The sequence below is a fragment of the Capricornis sumatraensis genome, chromosome 7 (genome assembly GCF_032405125.1).
Source record: "Capricornis sumatraensis isolate serow.1 chromosome 7, serow.2, whole genome shotgun sequence".
Classification (NCBI taxonomy): domain Eukaryota; kingdom Metazoa; phylum Chordata; class Mammalia; order Artiodactyla; family Bovidae; genus Capricornis; species Capricornis sumatraensis.
Window position 1 is genome coordinate 47410843 of NC_091075.1, and position 21743 is coordinate 47432585.

Sequence of the window (21743 nt, forward strand, 5' to 3'; positions counted from 1 at the left end):
ATTTAGCATCCATTTCCTTCCAACACATGGAATATTTAGTTGTAAATAGAATTTATTCCGTAGTTCTTAAAATTCTAAAGAGTAAAATAGAAAGTAAATTACCTGTACTGTGCTAACATCCTTTTTAAACAAATGCCCAAATCTTTTTTTAATTGATTTTTTTCCAAATCTTTAATTCTCGTGTTTTTAAAACATGACTTTTCATATTTGTTAGCCCAGTATAATTGTTTTTAATTAAAAAATGAATGCAGTCAGTGGATGCTGACATTTAAAATTCTTAGATTTTTCTCAAAACCATACTAACACTAGCCAGAATGGGGAGCCAGAGTGTTTATCAGGCCAGCCTGTTTAATATCAGAGTTAATTAGAATAAATTGCAATGTTCAAATTAAATGAAACCTTAGAAGTGACTTTCTATTAGAGAAATAGTAGCTTGGTTTTACTTATAATTACTGGAGTAATTAGGCAGTTTATATTCTTACTGCATGTCCTAACTGTAATAAGAAGCTGCATTAGAAGATAAATGAATTACCACTCAGTCCTTATCATTAGAACAAAGCACACTGAATTGATCCCTGGGTCGGGAAGAGCCCCTGGAGAAGGACATGAAAACCCACTTTGGTTTGCTTGCCTGGGAAATCCTCTGGTCAGAGGAGCCTGGCAGGCTACAGTCCGTGGGGTTGCAAAAGAGTTGGACAGGACTTAGTACCGAACAAGAAAACAAACACTGGATTGGAGAACTGGAGACCTAACTGTAACTGGATGCTGCCACCAGTTAGCGCTCTAACCCTGCTTTGCTCTTTTGTAAAATGCAGTCTCCATGAAGACAGGGATTTATTTATACTGCTTTGTTCCCAGTACCTGTATTATGCTCAGTAAGTAATTTTTGAATGGATAAATGAATGAATGGAACTAGATTATGGCTGGGTTTTTTTTTTTTTTCAGATAAATTAGAAGTCTGAATTAATTAAGAACAGTTTCCTAAAATAATCCTATTTGCAGAATCATGCCTAACATGCTTTTTCCTGACCAAACATAAAAAGCATATTCAAACACTATGCAAAACACATGCAATATATTTCTTCACTTAGGTGGATGTAATATGTATATAAAATACAGTATTGATGAAGACACCCCATGAAAGGACAAAAAGGGTCCACCACAAATATTAAAGAAGGTATATAAATACATATATACACATATATAAGTGTGTGTATACACACATAAATCTTAGTGCAAGCATCTTCATGTGGCAGAAAAGCCCAAGGGGAAGAAACACATCTGTTTGGCATTCTAAGGCTTTTGGAGGAAAGAAAGAATTGCCTGCACATTTTAAGAGAAGAAACATGACTAAGTTAGGAGGGATTCCTGCACACACAGTCTTTGCTAAAGGCAGCAGTTCGGTTTGTTTGTCTGGAGTGGCAATGGGTTGTATTAAAGGAGAAAAGGAAAAATGGTTTAAGATGGCTATACCAACCGTTTTTAGCCTAAATCAAATTCTTCACTCTGTAGTTCTTAGAAGAAAAATAAGTTTTCCTTGGTGACAAGAAGCTGTTGAAACTAGAAAATGTAGTCCAGTGAAATACATTTAGACTTGAAATGCATCTATAATTAAAATTATGTTTGGAGTTTCCCTTTAAAGATAGTTTTAAACTTTATATTTTCAGCAATGTTGAGAATGACAGAAGACCATGTACTTCCCGAACTGAACAAGGTAGTATATAATAGTATTTTTCCTATATGTGTTAGTGTTGCCCTGGTTGAGCTCAGCTGTGCTGGTCATCTTAGTAGTAAGATGCAGTTATTGTTAAGAGATGTTAGGCTGTAGGCACAAGAGAGATCCTAGTAAGCCCTTTTTAAAATTTGCATGTTTGATATTTTTTATCTCACAGAATACTAAACTATGGCTAAGCTTATCATTTTCATGTTTGTATAAGATTTTGGAGTTTGTATAACATAGGGTATTTGGATTCCTTATTTTAACTTCCTAAAATCTTAAATGCATTTTTATTTTCATTGGAAGTCTTGTATGTAGATATTAGTACCTATGTTCATGTCTGGTGAGTACCAGTTTCTTTCTGACTGTAATAAGGATTGTGACAAGTAGCAATGGAATCTCCTTCTCGGAATATCTTACAGAATAGGGCAGAATTCCCTTTTGGTTCCTGCAGCTCACTCATCCTCACCCCTCCCCCCAAACTGTGATTCAGGTAGATTAGGTGGTTTTAAGCCTGAAAAAATGGGAAGTATTAAAATTAGTCTTAGTGGACCAGATAAGTAAGGGATCACAGCTTTTATAGGAAGTAGATCTTTTGTGCTGTATGACTGGCCTTGCAAACCAGGGATGTTCGCATTAGCTATTTCTCTGCCATCACTCTTACCTTTACTTTGGGAGATTCAGTATGTTCTTTGTTGGCAGAGACCTCAATATGTAATTTTTTGAGGGTTGAAGAACTTGGATAGGGAGAAGGTGGGGTCATTAAAAGAAGCAGAGGCCAACACTGAAGCAAGAGGTGTTCTCAGGTTGCAGCCCTTAACCTAGATTGAGGTTATCTGAACAGACGTCCTCCACTCCCAAAGGAGAGACTCCACACTCATTCTTCAGTTCATTCACTCAGTCATGTCCAACTCTTTGTGACCCCATGAACCACAGCATGCCAGGCCTGCCTGTTCATCACCACCTGCTGGAGTCCAGCCAAATCCATGTCCATTGAGTTGGTGATGCCATCCAACCATCTCATCCTCTGTCGTCCCCTTCTCCTCCTGCCTTCAATCTTTCCCAGCTTCAGGGTCCTTTCCAATGAGTCAGCTCTTTGCATCAGGTGGCCAAAGTATTGGAGTTTCAGCTTCAACATTAGTCCTTCCAATGAATATTCAGGACTGATCTCCTTTAAGATGGACTGGTTGGATCTCCTTGCAGTTAAGGGGACTCTCAAGAGTCTTCTCCAACACCACAGTTCAAAAGCATCAATTCTTCGGTGCTCAGCTTTCTTTATAGTCCAACTCTCACATCCATACATGACTACTGGAAAAACCATAGCCTTGACTAGACGGACCTTTGTTAGCAAAGTAATGTCTCTGCTTTTTAATATGCTCTCTAGGTCGGTCATAATTTGCCTTCCAAGGAGTAAGTGTCTTTTAATTTCATGGCCGCAGTCACTATCTGCAGTGATTTTGGAGCCCCCAAAAATAAAGTCAGCCACTGTTTACATTGTTTCCCCATCTATTTCCCATGAAGTGATGGGACCGGATGCGATGATCTTAGTTTTCTGAAATTTTGAGCTTTAAGCCAACTTTCCTCTTTCACTTTCATCAAGAGGCTCTTTAGTTCCTCTTCACTTTCTGCCATAAGGGTGGTGTCATCTGCATATCTGAGGTTATTGATATTTCTCCCGGCAGTCTTGATTCCAGCTTGTGCTTCCTCCAGCCCGGCATTTCTCATGATGTACTCTGCATTTAAGTTAAATAAGCAGGGTGACAATATACCACCTTGATGTACTCCTTTTCCTATTTGGAACCAGTCTGTTGTTCCATGTTCAGTTCTAACTGTTTCTTCCTGACCTGCACACAGGTTTCTCAGTCTTAGCTTTAGGCCTAAAATAATAAATAGCCTTAGACTGTAAAGAGATCTGTAGCTGTTGGAGTTGCTGATTGAAAAATGGGTTTAAAATAATTACATGCTTGTCACATTTATTGTTACATAATTTTTTATTAAGAAGCTTTTCTTTATCTTCATTTGTTTTATTTTTGTTTTGGATTTGATAGATGACTCAGAAAGATATCACATTCGTTGCTGAATTTCTTACTGAACATTTCAATGAGGTAGGAAATTGGCATTTCTATAGTGCTTTTTCAACAATAATTACAGTAAATCTGGATAATGGTAAGAAGTAATCAAATTTAATCCAGTTTAAGCAACCTTCTAGCAATTATGTATGCTTTTTCAACTGTTGAACTAATTAATGACAGTACTTATTTATTAAATGTAAAGCATATAAATTGAACTTTGTGTTTGTGTCTTACCATCCACAAAAGAAAAGAGTGCTACTAACAGCTTTCTTGAGAAGTAGAGTTTTGGGTTAAAATGTAAGATTTTTTTTTTCTTTAATGAGTTGATTTAAGAATTAAACTTTATTTATTCTTTCTAGGCTCCAGATCTTTATAATCGAAAAGGAAAATACTTTAACGTTGAAAAAGTTGGTCAGGTATGGGCTCTGGATTGAATCTAGTTACGAATTTTTTAATTTTTTAAAAACTAATTTTGAAACATTAGCAGTGTTAGTCTTTATTATACAAAACTTTCTGAAAGTAGCATAATGCCAAATTATATAGTAGCCTTCTCCTTTAGTAAAATCACCAAAGAGTAGCTTTAAACTTTTGGGGGGTCTTTGAACCCTTTATATTAAAATTATTGAAAACTCCCAGAGAGCTTTCATGCGGGTTGTGTCTATGAATAGCATATATTATTAGATATTAGAAATTAAACAGAAAAAAAGAATTATTTATTTCTTAATTCACTTAAAAAGAACAAACACCCTTTTCATTACATGTTAATATAAATATTTTTAATGGAAAATAACTATTTAAGAAAACTAAGTGAAGAGTGACATTGTTTTATATGTTTGCAAATCTCCTTGATGTATGGTTTAAGAGAAGGTTGCTGCATTTGTTCTGTTGTGATATGTTGTTTGGTCAGAAAGCCTGGTTTTACACAGGTGTATAGTTGGAAAGGCAGAGATATTTTAATAACTTTTTAGAGAATTGTGAATATTCTTTGATACTCCACCAAACTCTGACAAACAGTAGTATCTTAGGTTAGTTCTAGTGTGGAATCTAAATTGCAACAGTAGACGTTCCGTATTATGATTCATTAAAATTTATTCATCTGCTTTTCACTTTGGAAGGATCTTGTTACCCTGTGCTTGATTTTGTAATATCATGTATTGATCTTTGGCAAAATACTGATTCACTGAATTACAGAGATCTTCCGTAGGCTGATACCTTTCTTCATACAGTATCCAAAAGTCAGATTCTGTTAATATCATTACCAATCTCATCAGACAATCTTTAACTACTATGAGGCTGTCAAGCACATAGTAGCAGATATGGGTTTTCCAAAATTTTAATTTTTGCTTGAATGTTTAAATTTTATCACTGACAACAAATACTGTCAGTTATTTTGCTTAAAGTGACAGGATCACTTTCTTTAGTTTCAAGAAAATATCTGCCAAATACCCAAGGACACATAATCAGAGTTTGCCTGCCAGTCATTCTTTTGAGTAAAAATGGAATTCCAGGAGCAGCAAAGATGTGCCTAGGTGACTCAAGTGCATTTTCATAAATGCTTTTCCTCATGGTAACCGTCATGCTTTGTTATGCAGCGAAAGTGCTTTATTCATACTTCCAATTCTGTCTCTCAGAATATTAAAAAGATTTTGTTGAGATTTAATAAAATTAATAATTTTAATAGCCTTTTCAGAGATTAGTGAAACTGTATGTGGCAAAAAGGAATCCAGTGACTACTAGCATGGTTTGATTCTTGGGGGCAATGCCAGCAGTTGTCCCCGCCTGTGCTTTTGACAACCAGGGCAGATGTCATTACAGTGGAAAAAGCAAATAATAGCTTTTTACCATTATAGAAATAGTAATGGCCTCATGGATCTTGGAAACCATCTTGAAGGCGCTCCGAGTGGTGTGGACCACACGTTGAGAATCGCTGCCATGGAGTAGATTGACAGTTGAATATCTAAGTCTAAAATGTGTAATGGCAACAGTTCTATTTTCCATGAAGCTAGAACGTGATACTTAAACTCCATGTATGGTTTCTATATCTGTCGCATTCTGATCTTTCAGTAGTCTGCAGTTTGTTTAGTAGCTTGGCATTTAGTAAATGTTGGTCATCTCACAGAATAATGTGGTTTCAGAGGACTTGACAGTAAAAATAACTTGCGTAGAATAGTGTTAAATGTAAGCAATTTCAGAGCCTAATTCTCTGGTTTACAAAGCTGAAATGTCTAATTCTCGGTTTCTAGTACTTGAAAGATGAAGATGATGATCTTGTGTCACCTCCTAACACAGAAGGAAACCAGTGGTATGACTTTCTTCAGAACAGCAGCCACCTTAAAGGTATTTCATGAACCAAGCAGATTTGGGCCATGTTCCTATTTATTTGAGACCAGTTGAAGTGACTTAGCAGCAGCAGCAGCAGCAGCAATACCTCAGCAAGTGTCCTTGCTGAATACTTATTTAAGTTCTTTGATTTTTGTGTCCATTTTATTTGATTAGAGAAACAGGAAAATAATAACAGTGTATGCTATTACCATGTTCGAAAACACAGTATGTTAACTGTGATGTAGTAAGATTGCTTATTTTAAGTATTGTCTGTTATAAAAAATAGGATATTGGGAAGAAAAAACACAGTATGCTAACTGTGATGTAGTAAGATTGCTTATTTTAAGTATTGTCTGTTATAAAAAATAGGATATTGGGAAGAAAACTATAGAGCCTATCAGAGAAGTCTGTTTAAGTCAGTTCCAATTTATTAGCTTTGAACAACATATGATGCTTTTAACTCCTGTAATGACGCATCACTGTATTCTCCTGAGGTGGCTTTTTTTTTTAACTTGTTATGCCTTTTGTTTTCTGGATTGTTGATACGATAAAATTTTATTAAGCCAACATTATTGGGGATGCCACACAAAATAGCAACCATTATGTATCAAAACTTCTCCATTTTAGATGAAAAGATGTTTAAAGCATCTGTTTCTTTGCTTTCTCAAAGAGTAATTTAACCAAGGTTTAGCTGTTTCTTAGATCCTTGGGGTAATAGCCACCTGCTGCTGCCAAGTCGCTTTAGTCGTGTCCGACTCTGTGCGACCCCATAGACGGCTCCACTGTCCCTAGGATTCTCCAGGCAGGAACACTGGAATGGTTTACTATTTCCTTCTCCAATGCATGAAAGTGAAAAGTGAAAGTGAAGTTGCTCAGTCGTGTCTGACTCTTCGCGACCCCATGGACTACAGCCCACCAGGTTCCTCCATCCATGGGATTTTCCAGGCAAGAGTACTGGAGTGGGTTGCCATTGCCTTCTCCCAATAGCCACTATATACATGTATTATCTCCTTTAATCCTCAGAAGAATCTAGAAGGTTATCTTCATTTTACTAAAGAGGAAACTGAAGGTTAGACAAGGCCCATGATGATAAGGGTAGTAACCAATAGAGCTAGGACTCTGCTAACTTGAGAGCCCTTGTTTTTAACTGCAGTCAGTAATAATCTCTGCTTCTTTCTGTTTGCTGTTTATCTGAATGAGGAGTGAGTGGGAGAAGCAGAGAAATCTCAGGCCCAAAACTTTGCTTGTTGCTCTTTTGATTTAGCCCTAGAAGTCCACATTCTTTTTCGGAGCAGAACATGTTTTATATTGCTTGAGAGTCTTCAGGATCACCAGAGAGATGTATTAGCACAAGTTAGTATTGAATGGAGGGATAATAAAAGTACAGCTGACTCAGCTCATTTATTGTATTGAATGAGGATGCCAACGGAGTAAGGAACGATGCCTAGGGAGGGCTGATAGCAGTGTGTGAGCAGTGATGGCACCAGGACCCTGTCACTGTTGGGCTCATATCCATCCTGAGGACTTTGGAAAAAACTAGTCCTACCCTTTTTTCTCCCCACATCTTCTGTAGCTGAATAGAAAGGCCTAACCTTAGTTACAGACCTCATATTTAACTTCAAATTAATTCCATCTCTTAAGATGTTAGAATGTGACTTCAGACCAGCTCATTAATCTCCCATCTTAGTAGATTATGAAGTAGTACAAATTGTCACTATGGAGCTTTTAAGAAACCCTTGATGAAACTTCTTTCTAGGACTTTGCAAAAATCAAGTGCCGAATACTTAATGTACATACCTTCCCAGGGGAGGTGAGAGAGTTGGTGTCACATGTGGGTGAAAGTGGGTGTGCTGGAAGCAGGGCTGCCTGGGCTGGGGGCCTGCCCTACCACTTGCTGGTGTGTGGCTGCGGGCACATTGCCTGACCTCTCGGTGCCCCAGTGTTCTCTTCTGTAAAGTGAGGTGATCATAGTGTCTCCCTCAAAAGCAGTTGGGAAGATTCAATAAATTAATCTAAATGGAGCACTTAGGATAGTGCCTGCCACATAGCACACAAGCAGTCAGTGTGCATTTGAAGTGTTTTTACTCAAACACTTCTGACTCCAAAGTGAGAGGATTCTTTTCCTCCTGAGATCATCTCAGGTCATACCCAGATCACCTGGGTATCCCACACTTGCATTATGACACTAACTCTGCAGAGTTAGCTCGACTCCTGGGTTCAGGCGTTAGTCCCACAAGACTGCCCACACTTCAGAGTTCTGTCACCAGTACTGGGTTCCCAGGTTACCCACATTTCTGTTCTGCTTTGCTATAAATTTGAGGGTTCCCATAGTTCAAGTTTAATAATTTGCTAAAATGGCTCACAAAACTAACAAACACTTGACTTATACTTACCGGTTTATTATCAGGGATGCGATCCTGGAATAGCCAAGTAGAGATGCACATGGGGTGAGGGAGTGGGGGACGTGGAGCTTCCACCCCCTCTTTAGATGCACACGCCTCCCAGCCCCTTAGTGCAGGCGTCAATGCCGAGGCCCTAGCTCTGCCACCTAGGGGTTTTGTGGAGTTTTCATTATGTAGGTGTGGTTAACTTAGTGGCCATTGGTGACACTTCATATTTTCCCTCCATTGTCCTTAGGATCCCACACTGTATTGAGTTGTGTCTTCTTAGTCTTCTCCAATCTGTGATAGCTCCTCAAGTCTTTCCTTATCTTTTTATGACCTGATTTGATGAGTACTCAGTTCAGTTCAGTTCAGTCCCTCAGTCATGTCCAACTCTTTGCAACCCCATGAATCGCAGCACACCAGGCCTCCCTGTCCATCACCAACTCCTGGAGTTCACACAGACTCACATCCATCGAGTCAGTGATGCCATCCAGCCATCTCATCCTCTGTCGTCCCCTTCTCCTGCCCTCAATCCCTCCCAACATCAGAGTCTTTTCCAGTGAGTCAACTCTTTGCACGAGGTGGCCAAAGTATTGGAGTTTCAGCTTCAGCATCATTCCCTCCAAAGATATCCCAGGCCTGATCTCCTTCAGAATGGACTGGTTGGATCTCCTTGCAGTCCAAGGGACTCTCAAGAGTCTTCTCCAACACCACAGTTCAAACACATCAATTCTTCAGCACTCAGCCTTCTTCACAGTCCAATTCTCACATCCATATATGACTACTGGAAAAACCATAGCCTTGACTAGACGGACCTTTGTTGGCAAAGTAATGTCTCTGCTTTTGAGTATGCTATCTAGGTTGGTCATAACTTTCCTTCCAAGGAGTAAGCATCTTTTCATTTCATGGCGGCAATCCACATCTGCAGTGATTTTGGAGCCCCCCCAAAAATAAAGTCTGATACTGTTTCCACTGTTCCCCCATCTCTTTCCCATGAAGTGATGGGACTGGATGCCATGATCTTCGTTTTCTGAATGTTGAGCTTTAAGCCAACTTTTTCACTCTCCTCTTTCACTTTCATCAAGAGGCTTTTTAGTTCCTCTTTACTTTCTGCCATAGGGGTGGTGTCATCTGCATATCTGAGGTTATTGATATTTCTCCCAGCAATCTTGATTCCAGCTTGTGCTTCTTCCAGCCCAGTGTTTCTCATGATGTACTCTGCATAGAAGTTAAATAAGCAGGGTGACAATATACAGCCTTGATGTACTCCTTTTCCTATTTGGAACCAGTCTGTTGTTCCATGTCCAGTTCTAACTGTTGCTTCCTGACCTGCATATAGGTTTCTCAAGAGGCAGGTCGGGTGGTCTGGTATTCCCATCTCTTTCAGCATTGTCCACAGTTTATTGTGATCCACACAGTCAAAGTCTTTGGCATAGTCAATAAAGCAAAAATAGATGTTTTTCTGGAACTCTCTTGCTTTTTCAATGATCCAGCGGATGTTGGCATTTTGAAATCTGGTTCCTCTGCCTTTTCTAGAGGGACTCAATGCCAGCTTCTCTCTTCTGCCTGGTTGGGGAATGGGGCTGAATGTTCCAAGCTTCTAATCAGGGCTTGGTCTTTATGGTGACCAGCCTGCATCCTGAAGCTATCTAGGGGCTCTTTAAAACAGGGGATGCTCCTATCATCGTTATCACTCAGGAAATTCCAAAGGTTTTAAAGAGTTCTGTCCCAGGAACTGGCGACAGAGACCAGGTATCTTTCTGTGATACCACAGCATCTGTCATCTGTTGGGAGCTTAAAATGTTAACATGATTAAAAACTCCTTTATCCAGCATAGCTGGGGCAGGAGGTGCTATGAGGGAGGCCAGCAGAGCACAGTGGAAGAGGGTGGGCTTGGGAGTCGGACCTGGGCTTGATTCAGAGGTCTAGCTTCTCGGTCATTCTCACACTGGGTGATTGCCTAAACCTCCTAGGGTTCATTTATTTTAAAAAATCAGTAAAATAAACAGTATGATAGTTATTTTATACAGCTGTTGTAAACAATAGAAATAACAGATATAAAAAGAATCTAACATACTTGATGGCAGTAGTTGACAAATTATATATTACTTTCTACTGATAAAAGTGCCCTTTTCAGAAATGGAGAGCTTATTTTCATAGCACCAATTTCTTATCTCCTGTTTTTGTTTTCACCATCATACTCTTCCAAAATAATACTGGGTTGCTATTGTTACACCATTGTGGCAAAGAAGAGGGAAGAGTGAACTTGTTTCATTATATATTTTCTGGTTCTCAAGTCATCCTTTGCTTCTTATAGCCAACGGAAGCATATTGTTGGATTTTGGTGGGAAAGATAAAAGAATAGTGAACTGCCAGGACTCAACTTGTGAGTGTGGTGGTTTTCAGTGGGCTGGCCGCCAAGGATGTTGCAAAGCAGGAGGCCTTGGTCGTTTTTCGTGAGTTTGTGTGAAGGTACAGTAGAGTGCCCAGGGAGAATTCCACCATCAGATAAGCTGTGTGGGCTGGCTCTAACAGTAGCTTAGTTTTGCCTAGCTATCTGGTTTGTTATAGCTTTTTGTTTTTTGTTTTTGTTTTTGTTTGAAACCAGAAAGTCCTTTGCTGTTTCCTTATTATCCTCGAAAATCATTGCATTTTGTGAAAAGGCGGATGGAGAACGTTATTGATCAGTGCTTGCAAAAGCCAGCAGTAAGTTTGAAAGAAATGCATGTTTTTGTATAGGAGCAAGAATGTCTACAATATGTGGCTCATTTATGTAAATGATCATAATTATTAAGATGAACCATATGAAAATGCTGATACTCAACTGTTTTTGACTAACAGAAGTGGTAGTTTCATATTATTCACCCTAATATTTCCTCTTACTGTTGGTTTCTTACATAAATTAAAAAATATATACACGGTTATTGACTGTGTTGGCATCTTTAGTATTTTATTGGTCCCCAGAACAAACTTATTATAAATGATCTTAGTTACAGAGCTGATGTGTCTGTTAACTGCTGAAGGATGGATGATTGATGCTGCGAAACTTAGAAGAGATGGTTTTTCACCTGCCATCACTTATCTCCAAGGTCCTTTGGCACTCGGAGTTTTCTCTCTTCTTTTCTGTCGTGACTGTCATTAAAATTTCTTGCATGAAGGTTTGGTGACAGAGATGATTTTTCACTAGACTTAAACAGTGATGATCAGTCACTTTCTGTGGAGTATTTATTTCTGTGTATGTACATGCTTTAATTATATTTTTAAATCTTATTTAGGATGTAATTGGAAAATCAATGAATCAAGCAGTATGTATTCCATTATATAAAGATAGTAGAAGGTAATTCTGTTTACTTTTTGGGTGGTATAATTCAACAGCCAATTAAAATTTTTCTTACCTTTCTTTTCCTTTGTTTTAGTGAGGACTCCACACGTAGACTGTTCAAATTCCCTTTTCTGTAAGTGTGTGTTTCTTCCCTGTCTTCTGTGAACAGTACAGTTTTGTTGTATAAATTGATAGCTAAATGTCATGTTTTGACATTAACTTTTTTCCTTAGGTGGAATAATAAAACCTCAAATCTACATTATCTTCTTTTTACTATTTTAGAAGATTCACTTTACAAAATGTGCATCTTAAGGAGACATACTGATATTTCCCAGTGAGTATTAATCTGAAGTTTGAATCAAGGAGATAAGATTCTAATATTTTTAATAATAAAACATACTGCTTCCCTCTCCTCCATTTCAGCTTTTAGTTAAGCTACTTTGACTTTAGACTTGGTAACTCAACTCTTCTAAGTCTTAGTTTTCACATTATTAAGGTGGTAATGCCAAATTAGGAAGCTGTGCAATCCCTTTTAATTTTAGATTATTTAATTTTGTACTGGTATATCGCTATTACATATAGGATTTCCTTAGGCTTAGGGAAAATATAACAGCAAAACAGTTGGTATTATATCTCATGAACTTATGGAACTTCAGAATTGTATTTGGGCTTCCTTGTAGAAAGGATTTTTACCTCAGGTTTAGTATTCAGTTCAGTCTCTCAGTCGTATCCAACACTTTGTGACCCCATAGACTGCAGCATGCCGGATTTAGTATGCCTTTCATTAAACAAGAGGCCTTGCCTATAGAGACTTCTTTTGAGAATGCAAGTAAAAGTTTTGAAAGATAAATCATATTCAGAATGTCACTAGGATCTTAAGTGGTTTTAAATCTAAACCAAAGGAAACTTTCTGAAACCAAGATGTAGTCCAAGAGAAATAATTTGGGTCTATGGCCATACCACCCTAAACGCACCCGATCTCATCCGATCTCAGAAGCTAAGCAAGGTTGGGCCTGGTTAGTACTTGGATGGGAGAAATAATTTGGTTGTCCAGACATCCTCGTTTTGTAAGATATCTTGCTGCTTTGGTGACTGTGAGATTTTAAACCGAGTTGTAATTTTGATGTTAAGTTTGTCTATCAGGGATTTGCGTTAGTTATCAGTATTCTAGAGTGAGTGTAGTAGTATTTTGGTCTGGGGTTTGGTGATTATGTAAATGTATGGACAGTCATTTTTTTTCAAGCATGTATAGATTATTGCCTATCCAAGTTGTTCTACAAAGTCTCTCCCCACCCCTCTTCTTTCTTCAAGATCTGTAAATAATGGACTAATTGCTGTTAAATTTGGGAGCTTCACATATGCCACAACTGAAAAAGTGAGAAGAAGGTAAATCTTGAACCTTGTCTGGATGAGCTGTATATACAGTAAATGCAAATACAGGAATATGGTTAGAATCAGTTACAGTGATGATATTCTCAGGCCTTCGTCACTTGCAACATAGAGGGGCTGGGTTGTTTATGTGTTTTATACTTAGAGGGTGATTTGAACCTTAGAGGGTGATTTGAAAAGAACCTTACTGGCCTGCAGGAATTCCTGTAGTATGGTTCCCTACAGTTAATACTTCTGAAGTCTCTGTCTCCTAAGAAAGTAATGCAGGGGGCAGATGGCTAAAGGTCTTCTTATGACCAACAGAGATGTGAGGTGGTGGTGTCCTTCTTACTGCTCTGGGGTTTTCTTAGGTTAACTGTAACAATACTGATATCATCTGGAAGCTTTGCAAGAGAAAGAACTGACACTAATCCTAAACTTACCTTTTTCTTACTGTTTTCCTTACATAAAGGAAGTTCTTTGAAGTTGTATCTTTTCATATGTAAATCTTATTTTTACTTGTCATTCTAGTTAACTTTGATTACTCAGTATATTTGTATGGTGCCATTCATAGAATTTCCAGAGGCTTAAGTCCTGACCATTGATGTCAAGAATTTTCTGGAACTGTGAACCAACCTCACAGATTTTTCTTTTTCCATGATTACCTGTTTTCAGGGCCTAGTTATATTTGTGAATAATCAGTACCATAGGTAACTGTGACTTTAGCGTAAACTAATGATATATTTTAAATGTTGCTGCATAGAATATCAACTTGACATTTTCATTGTCAGTTTTTGGTTTGGTACCAGTATAATGCTATATATGTAGTATTTTCTCAGTCATGATAACCTTGATATAATGGAACTTATTTAATTCTAGCACCTACAGTTGTTTAGATGCCCAGTTTTATGACGATGAAACAGTCACAGTAGTTCTTAAAGACACTGTAGGACGTGAAGGAAGAGATAGACTCTTGGTGCAGCTGCCATTGTCTTCAGTGTACAGCAGTGAGGATTCTGCAGAATATCAATTCACTGGGACTTACTCTGTGAGGTAACTTACATTAGTAAGATTGTCTTTCTGATAGCACAGTTAAATATTTTTTTTAATGTATATTGTACATTATATTTCTTTAGGTATGATAAAATCAACTAAGTAGAAGTACTTCTATTTTTTTAATTGAAAAAATACTGGCTTCAACAGCTCTCTTGTCCTTTTGCTTTGTTCGTAAATCAAGAATTATTTGCTGGAAGAAGGTGGGGAATTATTTTGTGTGGAGAACAGCACTTCTGTTTTCAAGGATGACATTAGCCCTAGTATATAGTAGAATTATTTTAGATTTGTCTTTAGTATTTTCCTTTCAGAATTAGGACCTCAATAGCCTCAGAAGGGGTTCAAGTTCACTTCCAAGAGCTAGCTTTAGATTAAGATTTAAGTAAGCAGATTCATTAATAAAATGAGTTCATTTGCTTACCTTAAAAGTGAATCAAAAACGTTATTTTCTAAGGTTTCTGCTTTAATAAGATAATTTGATCTATTTGGAAGTGCAGTGTTTTCATAGAATATAGTATCACAGCTTTTTTATACAATAGCTGGGAGAATTATGTTGGAAATGGGAATATTAGTAGGAATCAAACCCTGATGCCATCCCTAGTAAATGAGGGGAAAGAGCCCCGTTTCACTCCTGGCTTGGCTTTCTTCCCTCTCTAGGCTAGATGAGCAGCGTAGTGCTATCCCCACCCGTACCATGCACTTTGAGAAGCACTGGAGATTACTGGAAAGTATGAAAGCACAGTATGTTGCTGGGAATGGTTTTCGAAAGGTGTCCTGTGTGGTAAGTGTTTACAAATTGGTACTAAGAGTAACAGAAGTGGCAGGATCTGTAAGGTCCTCTCAGTGCAAACATTCTGTGATAAAGCTTTTATTCATTACGAGCATGTAGTGGTCTTAGCTATTTAGTTCTCTTGTTCTGAGAAAGCTTGCTAAGTAATTATTAACTGTTTTAGATTTTATTAATCTTGAAATTATCACTGTATATGTGGAGTACAAAATGAAAGCTGAGTTGAGTGATTTTGTTGTAAGTTGATGGGAAAATAATTTTCCTATGAAACCACTCTTCAGATTTCTGATTTTTAATATACAATATATTAAGCCATTTAAAATTTCTGTATTTGGCCTTTTCTTTAGTTAAGCTCAAATCTCCGTCATGTGAGAGTGTTTGAAATGGACATAGATGATGAGTGGGAGCTTGATGAGTCTTCGGATGAAGAGGAGGAGGCTGGTAACAAGCCTGTGAAAGTAAAGGAAGAGGTGCTGTCCGAGTCGGAAGCAGAGGCCCAGCAAGCCGGTGCTGCTGCTGCAGCTCCAGAGATGGCTGCTGAAGTAGGAAGCGAGACCCCGAGCTAGACTCATGATCTGGCTTGCTGTTATTTTTATGTTCTCATGTCAGGAAGGACATAGATGGTGATCGAAGATGTGTTGAACCACTTAATTTTCTTTACAAAATAAACAGTGAAATTTCCTTGAGTTTTTTATTCTGCTTCTTCTCTTAATGGTATAACCACTGTGAGAGGCTTTCTCCTTTTACCGAGATTTCTTTTTAATACTGGGTGCAGAACTAGTGTTAAAGAAAATACATATTGAATGTGAAGAAAAAGTTTAGTCTTTTCTGTCAAAAGGTAGTATCGGGAATCGTCCCTATATCAGGAAGAAGTCACCTTTAGTCATTCATCACTGGAAGTTTTGATGCATTTAGTACTTTTAAACTGCAGGCAACATTAATTTTTCTATCTTCCCTTTCTAGTTCCTTTTAGAGCTCCAGAATGCTTTCAAAATTACATTTACTTTTTAAAAAATTAATTTATTTTTTATTGAAGGATAATTGCTTTACAGAATTTTGCTATTTTCTGTCAAATGTCAACATGAATCAGCCATAGGTATACATATATCCCCCTCCCTTTTGAGCCTCTCTCCCATCTCCCTCCCCATCCCACCCCTCTAGATTGATACAGAGCCCCTGTTTGAGTTTCCTGAGCCATACAGCAAATTCCTGTTGGCTATCTATTTTACATATGGTAATGTAAGTTTCCATGTTACTCTCCATACATCTCACCCTCTCCTCCCCTCTCCCCATGTCCATAAGTCTATTCTCTATGTCTGATTCTCCATTGTTGCCCTGGAAATAAATTCTTCAGTACCATTTTTCTAGGTTCCATATATATGCATTAGAATATGATATTTATCTTTCTCTTTCTGACTTACTTCACTCTGTATGATAGGATCTAGGTTCATCCACCTCATTAGAACTGACTCAAATGTGTTCCGTTTTACGGCTGAGTAATATTCCATTGTAATAGACCACAACTTCTTTATCCAGGCATCTGTTGATGACATCTAGGTTGCTTCCATGTTCTACCTATTGTAAATAGTGCTGTGTGAACAATGGGATGCATGTGTCTTTTCAGTTTTGGTTTTGGATAGAGATGGTGTGTTTGGAAAGGTGATTTTTAGTATAAAAGTGGTGACACAGTGTTTCAGAGGAGTGTTGGTAGCAGAGGCCCTGTTGGAATGGATATGAAATAGATGTGAAGTGAGGAAGTGGAGCCCACAGAAGTAGGCCAGTCTTGAAGAATTTTGCTGCAAGAGAGGAGAGAAAAGAGGCTGGAGACATGACTTTGGAGGCTTTTTTTAAAAAAAGATGGATTCTCTGAAGGCATATTTACATTACCAGAGGAGTGATCCACAAGAGAGACATTAACCATTCTAGAGGAAGGGGAAATACGTGAAAGTGAAACCCTCGAGAAGACGAAGGGCCAGGACCCAACGGCCAGAGGAATGGTCAGCCTCGGGTTGGAGCATGGTGTTCCTTCCACGCTCACAGGAGTGTGTGGGGACTGGTGCTCGTGGCTGGTGGAACTGTGGGTACGACAGTTTTCCCCAAGAGATACCGTCTCAGCAGAGAGAGATGACGAGAGGAAATGTGTGAAATCCTTGACCTCAGAGGAAAAGTGAATTCACTGAGAAAGTGTTAGCATTGAAGGTCCGCTGGAGATTGGTAGCCAAAGTTAATGAACCCAATTAATGGAATCATTTCCTCCTGCTGCTCAGATGTTGGGTGAATTAGGTGGAGCTTTGGCTTTAATCTGGGTTATGGTTTTGTCAAACCACAGCAACAAGAAAGGGATGAGGGGCCTGGAAAAGGTAGTAACACCGTGACAGGGTCAGTGGGTTAGAAGGTGGAGGATTGTGGGGTTTTAGATTCAGAGGGATGGAGAGTTGGGTGTGGTTTGCAGTGAATGGTACAGAGGGCAAGGGAACTGGGGCCATGGTGTGAGGGAAGGAGAAAATCACTGGGGCTCAGTAGATCCAAGAATTGCCTGGTGCTTTTGGATGACTCATCCATGTGGCTGTTCATGTAACAAAAATGACAGCAAGCAGGATGGAGAAAGTTACCCCGAGTCGGGTGCTGGGATCACCAGTGTAGGAGGAGGAGAAGCTGACAGCTCTTTGAAAAGCTGCCTGTGCTCAGGGCTTTGAGAGGCCCAGGGGAGGATCTGTGACTTAGGTTACTTAGGAAGTTGGAGGAAGCAGGGAATTGGACCCAGGCAGACTGAGGCAAGGCCGGGCTCCCAAGCCCCACACTGACCTCTGGAGAGATCGAAGCAAAGCCCAGGGTTATAGAGGACCCGGTGCAGAATAAAAAATTACGAAGCCAGCTTATGAGCACAGCAGTGTCTTCCAGTCCTGTATCAGCTATAGGTTGGCACTGCCTCCATCTGGGAGATATGATGGGGAGACGTGGGGAGGTCCTTAAAGCTGACTTGGCAGCTCTCCTCACTGGCTCTGGGAAACAGGTGCCCCTGTCTGGTCCTGTCTTAGCACAGCGCTGGTCACAGAGATAATCCTGTGGGGTGAGGAGGTGGCCCAATCCAATCACCTGGGAGAGTGGACCAGAGTGAGCCCTGCTCAGAGGCCCAGGGCGGGACCAGGGATAGGCAGGCACTGAAGCACCCATCTTTCCCCCGGTGTGGGGTGCCTTTCAGGGCCTCTCTGGTGCTGGGTGCTCTCCTGGGTCATCTGAAGCATTACCGGGAGGGGAGCTATCCTGTTTAGGGGCTCCAGCTGTTTGAAAAACCAGGCAGTTCCCAGGCCCCCAGGAGATGGCACTGGGCTGCTTAGCACACCCAGGAAGGCCTAGCCCCAGCTGGCCCATGGACCTCTGTATCTGCCAAAGTGTACACAAAAATCCCAAGTGCTTAGGGCCAGATGTTCTGGGCCAGGCTGGGCCAGACCTGAGGCTGGTTGTAATCAGAGGGTCTCTACCTGCACCTGCTGCCGCCCATCCCCCTCCTCCTGGTCTGTGTGCCTTTGGTTTTTCAAGGTTCTCCTGTGCAGAAGCCTGTCATGAAAGAGAAATAGTGTGGGAGAGGCTTTGTATACATTATCTCATATGGTTCTCTGAACAGCTCTGCAACAAAGAAATTGCTCTCCTTAGTTCAGAGAAAAGAAAAATGTTCAGAGAGGTTCCATGTATCCCAATTACACAGCTAGTCAATGTAACAGCCAGGATGCAAAACCCCAGGTAGCAATAATTGCCACAGCTGAGTACTTAGTAAGAGCCAGGTGCCATTCCAAGCACACTGCACAAATAACTCATTCAAGCCTCAGCCCAGTCCTATAAGGTGAGTGCTATTATTAGCATCATCTCCATTTCACAGATGGAGCAGCTGAGGCATAGGAAACGTTTGCTTGTTCACAGGACTCACACCGGCCGCAGGGGCAGGATGGGGATGCCTGGTGCAGCACCCTGGCTGTTAACCACGACGCGTGCTGCCTTTCTGGGGTCTGTGTTACAAACCCCACTCCCTCCCGTGCCTTGGCTGCCTTGCGCCTAACCACGCGCTGGCCCGCAGTCTTCCTGCCGTGGTGCAGCCGTGACGCCGTCTGTGTGGCACAACTGACAGTGGTGCCAAGGCTTCATTCTCAGAGCTCCGTCCTTCATAATCACCATCAGGTCCGGGAGGAAACAGGCTGCGACCAGAAGCAGTGCTGCTTTCTCTGCCTATTTGGGAGTATGTGGGGGACCCCAAATCCTGCCCCCCAAGGTCAGGGTCGTTTCCTCCAAGACGGGACTGCTGCCCTTGCCTGTGACCGTGGCCTCTCACCTTGCCTACTCAGCAGGCTCGTATGTGTGTATGTTCAGGACTCAGCCGTGCTCTCCCCGCAAAGGTGACAGTGGGGAAGCTACCCACTATATTTGTGCCATGGATGTTCTCTGTCTCATTCCCAGTGCATCAAGATATTTTGCATTTTGTTGGTCTACAGACTTCCACTGGGTAAAGGCTTCCACGGAAGATGGGAAGCAGGTAAGAAGCAGAGATGATCTTCTGAATAAATACATGGGCCAGGCAGGGGGTGAATCTGCAGTTTGCAGCAGAGAAACCATTCAAAACACAGGATGCTTGGTGGTGAACACTGAGAGGGACTGTGCGACTCTATGGAATACAGACGAGAGAACACACTTGGCCCGTTAGTTGTGGGCTAGAATCGATGATAATGCAGTGTCGAAAAAATAAGTTCCATCTTAACTTTTTCCACAAAATAGAGCATGACGTGTCAATTATCCCATTTATTCATCCAACATGTAAAAGGGACTTGAGGTGACGGTCTTGGGATGGAGCAGGAACTGTAATAATGTAATTTCCATTTGAGGAACAGAAGTTGGGGGAACAGATTTGCAAACTGGCTCAGCAACTCGGTGAAAATGTGAGCCTTAGACCTCTCAAATGTCTAACCCAGTACTTTTCACTGCCCTTAGTTCCAAAATTAGTATAAGGGTCTGTTTATGTTTAAATGCAAGACTATTTTACAGCTAGTTTTGCTGTGGGCTGCACACTAGGTGTGTGACACGCGCCACGTGGTCCACATTTCTGGAAGCCGGAGGGACGGATGATGGTTTGCTGCCAGAATGTGGTGAAGATGACAGTACGCAAAATCACTGGTAAAGGAGATGAAGACATGTTTTATGGGTTGAAGCAGAACAGAGAGGAGTGGTGTGGCTCTAAGGGGAGAAGGGTGCAAAATGTGCCCACCTAGTTTGGAAGAATAAAGACTTGCTGCCCCTCTGTTGGTCCCAGAGTCCAGTTCAAATGCTTTCCAAAGCCTCCTTTTACTCCTCCAGCCCTCACCATCCCAGTCCCAGGCTAGCTGTCATCTCTGCCTCGAATCCTCACCATACCCGTTGTGTTTCCTGAGCACCAAGTCCAGGAGAGGGCCTGGACTGATCAACTGTGGGCATGAACTTGTCCAGCTGCCCCCACCCCAGAAAAAGGGAGCATTGTTAATTTCCCTTTGTACCAAGGAGGATGGAGAAGCCCAGAGAGGTTAGATAATTTGCCTAAGGTCACACAGCTGGTGAGGGAAGGGTCAGCCAAGTTTCCTATCACACACAGTACATCTCCGACATCAACCACTTCCTCCCTTTCTTGTGAACAACAAACCTTCCACTTCTGGCAGGCGAACTCCTCCAGGGCTGGGAGCCCTGCTGAAGTGAAGTGAAGTCAAATCGCTCAGTCGTGTCCGACTCTGCGACCCCATGGACTGTAGCCCACCAGGCTCCTCCGTCCATGGGATTCTCCAGGCAAGAGTACTGGAGTGAGCGGGTTGCCATTTCCTTCTCCAGGGGATCTTCCCCACCCAGGGATCGAACCCAGGTGTCCCGCATCACAGGCAGACGCTTTAACCTCTGAGCCACCAGGGAAGCCCTGCTGCCTGGTGGTAAATCCTCACTGAAGATCTGTGCCATATTGGAAGCCCTGCCCTTGAAATTGATGGGAGTCCAGCACTTTGAGTCCTATATGGGAAGCCACAGCGCCCCCTAGTGCCTGAGAAGTCTTAACTTTAGCGCCAAGCTGGCCAGCTCGGAAGGTTCCTGGCGCTCTGAGCCACCCAAGGTAGCAGGGGCTGATCCCCACGGCTGCCCCATGCCGATTGCTGAGCCTGACCTGTGGGAATGCCTCAGTCCAGGAAGCTCAGGCACCACATGGCCTTTCTGACATGCTGGGTTGCCAGGCATGGTGACCTCTTAGACCTCTCAAATGTCTCTGCCAGGACTGTAGCCCACTCTGCCAGGCCCAGTGGCCTAGGAAGAAGATATGTGGGAGGGTCCCCATCAGGAGACGGGGTTCCAGAGGTCGACGTGGCCTGCGAGTTGGAGGATGGCTGAAAGGCCCTGCAGAGGGCAGCAGTTTGCTTGGCTATGCTGTTCATGCTGGGCTGGTTTCCTGACACATGGGTATAACACAGGCCTCGTGCTCTGAAGGGCTCAGGCTCAGTTTAATGCTCTGTGGAACTAACCACATGAGAACAAGCAAAGGCTGTTTATTCTGAGCTTTCCTGAGCGAGGGAGGCAGCCTTGCCTTTGGGCAGACACTAGAGAGCAGGCTGAAGGGCTGGGAATGCTTTAGAGTGAAGAAGAGGGAAGGCTGCAAGCTTACGCTGACTAGAGACAGTGGGCCCCAGGAGGCTGAAGGAGGCCTAATAGAAGCAGGACATCCTAT

General features: G+C 41.2%; 1 protein-coding gene across 2 annotated transcripts in view; it reads left to right on the forward strand.

Moving 5' to 3' along the window:
- Positions 1–15643, forward strand: part of ANAPC4 (anaphase promoting complex subunit 4) — a 34262-nt gene extending 18619 nt beyond the window's left edge. The window contains exons 17-28 of one of the 2 annotated variants that reach the window (XM_068974928.1): positions 1668–1717; positions 3766–3822; positions 4149–4205; positions 6033–6126; positions 11104–11201; positions 11771–11832; positions 11912–11950; positions 12050–12151; positions 13129–13203; positions 14065–14238; positions 14896–15019; positions 15373–15643. In XM_068974928.1, coding sequence (XP_068831029.1) covers positions 1668–1717; positions 3766–3822; positions 4149–4205; positions 6033–6126; positions 11104–11201; positions 11771–11832; positions 11912–11950; positions 12050–12151; positions 13129–13203; positions 14065–14238; positions 14896–15019; positions 15373–15591 — 1151 coding nt within the window. In that variant the 3' untranslated portion in view covers positions 15592–15643. The remainder of the gene's footprint in view (positions 1–1667; positions 1718–3765; positions 3823–4148; positions 4206–6032; positions 6127–11103; positions 11202–11770; positions 11833–11911; positions 11951–12049; positions 12152–13128; positions 13204–14064; positions 14239–14895; positions 15020–15372) is intronic. The other variant, XM_068974927.1, reaches the window with a different exon arrangement.
- The last annotated feature ends 6100 nt before the right edge of the window (positions 15644–21743 follow it).